The sequence below is a fragment of the Colobus angolensis genome, unplaced genomic scaffold (assembly GCF_000951035.1).
Source record: "Colobus angolensis palliatus isolate OR3802 unplaced genomic scaffold, Cang.pa_1.0 Scaffold417, whole genome shotgun sequence".
Classification (NCBI taxonomy): domain Eukaryota; kingdom Metazoa; phylum Chordata; class Mammalia; order Primates; family Cercopithecidae; genus Colobus; species Colobus angolensis.
The window spans coordinates 645,519-651,499 of NW_012117566.1; the positions used below are offsets into that span (position 1 = coordinate 645,519).

The 5,981-nt window shown below is 34.2% G+C and overlaps 1 protein-coding gene across 1 annotated transcript in view; it reads right to left on the reverse strand.

The window, feature by feature from the left end:
• LOC105522053 (zinc finger protein 257-like) overlaps positions 1 to 5,981 on the reverse strand; it is a 46,203-nt gene that overhangs the window by 29,112 nt on the left and 11,110 nt on the right. Inside the window, 5 exon segments of the mRNA XM_011956427.1 lie at positions 110 to 192; positions 271 to 320; positions 457 to 513; positions 516 to 541; positions 543 to 1,755. Of these exon segments, the coding sequence (XP_011811817.1) occupies positions 110 to 192; positions 271 to 320; positions 457 to 513; positions 516 to 541; positions 543 to 1,755 (1,429 nt within the window).

Sequence of the window (5,981 nt, forward strand, 5' to 3'; positions counted from 1 at the left end):
AGGCTAAAGTGCAGTAGCACAATCACAGCTCACTACACTCCAGCCTGGGCAACAGAGTGAGACTCTGTCTCAAAAAAAAAAAAAAAAAAAAAAGTTATATTCTTCATACCTGCAGTTTTCTCCAGTATAAATTATTTTACCTGCAGTGAAGTGTGAAAACCATTTAAAAGCTTTTTCACATTCTTTGTATTTCTAGAGTTTTGCAATAGTATAATCTTTTTTTCTTCTTTTTTTAATGTTTAGAAAAGTTTGAGGTGTTGTTAAAAGCACTGTGACATTTAGGATTGTAGAGTTTTGCTCCAGTAGGAAACATCTTATATCTGTTAATAATTGAGGACTTGTTAAGGGCTTTGTGACATTCTTCATACTTTGGGATTTCTTTCCAGTATAAATTATGTGTTGAGAACTTGCAAAGGCTTTGTCACATTCTTCTTATTTCTAGGCTTTATCTTCCACATGAGTTCTCATGAATTGTTTTGTGCTTAGTAAATGTTGAGGATTTGTTAAATCCAGGCCACATTCTTCATATTTGTACGGTTTCACTACTATGAATTCCCTTATGTTTAGTAAGGATTGAGGAATGGTTACAAGCTTTGCCACATTCTTCACTTCATTGGGGTTCTCGAGCATGAATTCTCTTATGTACAGTAAAGTTTGATAAACGATTAAAACGTTTACCACATTCTTCACATTTGTAGGGTTTCTCTCCAGTATGAATTATTGTATGTTGAGTAAGGAGTGAAGACCGGTTAAAGGTTTTGCCACACTCATCACACTTGTAGGGTTTCTCTCTAATATGAATTATCTTATGTGGAATAAGGTATGAAGACTGGTTAAAAGTTTTGCCACACTGTTTACATGTGTAGGATTTCTCTCCATTATGAATCATCTTATGTCGAATAAGGTATGAAGACCGGTTAAAAGCTTTTCCACACTCTTCATGTTTGTAGGGTTTCTCTCCAGTATGACTCATCTTATGTCCAGTAAGGGCTGAGGACCGGTTAAAGGTTTTGCCACACTCTTCACATTTGTAGGGTTTCTCTCTAGTATGAATTATCTTATGTTGAGTAAGGGTAGTAAGAGCTGAAGACCAGGTAAAGGCTTTGCAACATTCATTACATTTGTAGGGCTTCTTTCTAGTATGAATTCTCTTCTTATGTTCAGTAAGGTGTGAAGACCGGTTAAAGGCTTTGCCACATTCGTCACATTCGTAGGGTTTCTCTCCAGTATGAATTATCTTATGTCGAGTAAGGTGTGAAACCCTGTTAAAGGCTTTGCCACACTCTTCGCATTTGTGGGGTTTCTCTCCAGTATGAATCATCTTATGTCGAGTAAGGGCTGAGGACTTGCTAAAGGCTTTGCCACATTCTTCACATTTGTGGGAATTCTTTCTAGTATGAATTCTCTTATGTTGAGTTACTTGTGAGAGGATGCAAAATGATTTACCACATTCCTTACATTTGCAAGTTTTCTTTTCAGTATGTCTTATCTTATGTCTATCTACATTTGAAAATTTATAAAAGACTTTCTCATATTCATCACATTGATATATTTTCCTCTGGGTTGTTGTCAGATATTGGTTAAGTCTATTATAATCTCCTTCGCACAGCTTACACTCATCCACACTTCTACAGCCTAATCTTAATTGTAAATTATCATGTCCACATTTATCATATCTCCTCAGTATGACTTTTTGGAAAAAATCTTTTATGTCTTGCTCTGGCCAAAGGTCTTCAGCAATATGAGAACACATAACTAAAAGAAATTAAAACAACAAATTACTCCACTTACTGGACTCAGATAAATATTTTTTATAAATCTAACCTATAAAACTGTATAAACTGTATAACCAAGATGGCATAGCAAAATAACACAGGCTCTAATTTATTCAAAAACATATAAAATGTAACAAAAACACACTGACGAAAACACATTTTTGGAAAATTTATAAATAAATGTGTGAAGTGCCCCAGGTGAAAACAATAAAAAAAGCAACATGAAGAAAAATAAAAGTCTGTTATATTAACCCAACACAGAACTCCCTTCTCCCCAGTATAACATAGTATTCTTAGAAGTAAATTGCCAACTCCTTGTTTCTATTTAAAAGACAAGAAAAATATTGGCACATATATTTTTATGTCTCGCTTTTAGGGGTCTCAAGACCCTGGTTTCAGTCTCTCATTAAATAAAACGCTGAAAAAAATAGTACACTTTAGAATAACAATTTGAGACTGCTGAGACCAAAGGTAAATGTCACAGCAGCAGAGAGACTGCAGTACCACAGAAAGGGATCAAGTGTAGCAAGTGATAAATGCAAATAAACTTTTTAAACTAGAAAATAAAACATTTCAGATAAGACACATTCTAAGAATATGTTTGAAAGGCTCCCAGAATGTCTAGCCATGGCAACTGGTTTCAGACTATGCCAGGATAAAGCTACATTTTAAAGATTGTGACAGGTGGCTTTTTTTTCTTAAATGTCCAAGTCTCAATCAAAGATTACAATGTATACAAAATATTAGGGCAACACGGCCCCTTCAAAAAATCATGAAATTTTCAGAAAGCAATCATTATAAAAGCATTTTAAAAACAGGAATTGTGGAGGTAAAAATCACAAAAAGAGATAATAACCAATTCTAAAGAAAAAATGGTATAAAAATAAGGAAGTTCCACAAACTGAAACACACATCTATAAGAACAATTTAAAATGTCACAGATAAGAGAGAATCGGAAGAGCTTCAAGATGAAAGTGATGTGTCATTTGTAAGCATAGAGTTACACAATAAAGAGTGAGTTTTTCAAAAGATAATTTTGCATGCCAGAAGAAAACTGTGATATTGTCAAAGCCCTGAAGTAGCTGTCAAATGAGACGAATAATCACCAGCAAAAATGTCGTACCAAAATAATAATAATAATAAAGACCTTCTAAAATAAACAAATCCTGAGACAGTATATTGGCACTATAGAAGGCCTATTTATCAAAGATGCTGAAAAAAGTTTCTTCCAGTGAAAATAACATGATGCAAGAAAACACAATCATATAAAAATACATAAGTTCCTGGGAAACATACATACACAATAATAGAATTCCTTAGCATTCTCATAATGAGACAGGAAACATTTATAATTATTCTCTAAAATTAGAAAAATAAAAGCACAGAAAGTATTTTAAATATGTTAATAAATATACAACTTAAAAAGATATAATCAGCAATATCAATAACAAAGTTGAGGGCAGATGTAATGAGGAAAAATTTTTGTATATAACTGAAGTTCATTTTTCACCAGATTAAATATATACTGTTTTATCTTTTAGAGGTTTTATGTAATCCCCAAGGTACCACAAAGAAAGTATCTATGTAGACACCCAAGAGAAAAAAGAAAGTGAAACCTTATCAATACTAAAATGAAACAGACACAAAGACAGAAAACGAGGGATAAAGATACAAGAATCAAATAAAATAATGAAATAACAGGAAGTCTTTGTCTTTCAGAAAATTACTTACATATATGTATAATTAACTTTCTAATCAAGAGACATAGTTTCAATAAAGGGATTTATTCAAAAAAATTAAAACTCAAGACCCAACTTGCCTTTCTACAAGAGTCAGTTTAGAACTAATAATAATAAAGCCTGAAAGTGGCAACATTGAAGTAAGCATTTTATCTAGATATTAACCAAATGAGAGGAGAAAAGTTCAAATTAGTATTACATGAGCTACATCTTGAGTGAAAAACTCAAATTATATAAAATATATATGAAGTCAAAATTCCAAAAAGACAAAGAAGGGCATTAAGCAATAATAGATTTATTCACTGGGAAACTATGAAAAATCTGGACATATGCGCACGTGTGTGTACGTGTGTATCTCACATTAGGGTTCCAAATATGTAAGGTAAATATTGACATAATTGAAGAAACACATAAAAAGCAATGTAATTATAGCAGGATATTTTGATACCTCACATTCTCTGATAATAATAATAAAAGAGAATATTAGCAAACAGCAGACTTGAGGGCAGTATAAAACCAGTATTTCTAACAGTTATAGAGAACACTTCTCAACATCAGGAAAAACACCCTTTGCGATAGCTCATACAACATTCTTTTTGATAGACCACCTGTTAGGTCAAAAAAATAAATGTAAACAAATGTTTTAAAATTAAAATTTTGAGCTAGGCGCAGTGGCTTACACCTGTAATCCCAGAACTTTGGGAGGCCGAGGCAGGTGGATCACCTAAGGTCAGGAGTTCAAGACCAGCCTGGCCAACATGAAAATACAAAATTAGCCGGGTATAGTGGTGCATGCCCGTGATCCCAGCTACTTGGGAGGCTGAGACAGGAGAATCGCATGGACCTGGGAGGCGGAAGTTGCAGTGAGTGGAAACCACAGCTCCTGCACTCTAGCCAGCGCGACAGAGCAGGACTCTGTCTCAAAAAATAAAAATAAAAATAAAACTAACTAACTAACTAACTAACTAAACACCTGGCAGGGCACGGTGGCTCATGCCTGTAATCCCAGCACTTTGGGAGGTCGAGGTGGGTGGATCACGAGGTCAGGAGATCGAGACCATCCTGGCTAACACGGTGAAACCCCGTCTCTACTAAAAATGCAAAACATTAGCCAGGAGTGGTGGCAGGCGCCTGTAGTCCCAGCTACTTGGGAGGCTGAGGCAGGAGAATGGCATGAACCCAGGAGATAGGGCTTGCAGTAAGCCAAGATTGTACCATTGCACTCCAGCCTGGGCGACAAAGCGAGACTCTGTCTCAAAACAAAAACAAAAACAAAACAAAACAAAAAACACCTAAAACTTTGGGTTTATGCCTATAACCCCAGCACTTTGGGAGACCAAGGCGGGTGGATCAACTGAGGTCGGGAGTTTGAGACCAGCCCGGCCAATATGGCGAAACCCTGTTTCTACCAAAAACACAAAAATTAGCTGGGCCTGGTGGCATGCACCTATAATCCCTCAGATACTCAGGAGGTTAAGGCACAAGAATCGCTTGAACCCAGGAGGCAGGCGTTCCAGCCTGGGCAACAGAGACTCTGTGTCAAAAAAAAAAAAAAAAAAAACCCTAAAATTTATGGATTACTTTCTATGAACAAAATGGAATAAGAATATAAAACAATGGAAAAAAATTGAAAAATTCACAAATATATAGAAATTAAACAATACACGCAAGCATGCTCTTGTTCAAAGGTTAAAATAATTAATATTGTAAAGATGTTTATACTATTTAATGTAATTTACAGATTTAATGCAATGCTTTTCAAATTTCTCATTGCATTTTTGAAAAAAATAGCAATAGCAAATGCAGAGTGCTATCGCAAGAGACAACGAACGATCCAACAATCTTCAAAAAAAAAAATGTTGGAGGCATTATAATTTCTTACTTCAAAAAGGATTACAAAGCTACAGAATTAAAGCAATTTGGTATGAGTATCAAGCTGAAAACAAGACAAATCCAATAGAATGCAACACATAAACTTTCACATATATGGTCATATAGTCATTTGCATACCCATAATTGTAACATTGTTACTGAAAGCCAAAAGGTAAAAACAATGCTAGTTTCTGTCACCAAATTATTCAATATATATAATTTGAAATGTAAAAATACTGGAATACTCAGTTTTCAAAAAGCAGAAAATACTCTAACAACTACACAGATAAATCTTGATGACATTTTGCAAAGTGATATGAGCCAGCCACAAACAGAAAGAGATTGTATGAGATATATAAAGAAGTTACACCACAAGGAACAGAAAACAGAATGGTGTTTGAAAAGTGCCACAATACAGGAAAAACTGATAGTTGTATAATGTGTATTGAGATTTAGTTTTGCAAGACGAAAACACTTCAGCAATATGAATATTTGAAAATATTTTATTATAAATTGTTGTGTTTTTGACAAGTAAAAATGAACAATAATAGCTAGAAGAGAAATTTAGTTTTTTCTTTCTTTTTTTTTTTTTTTT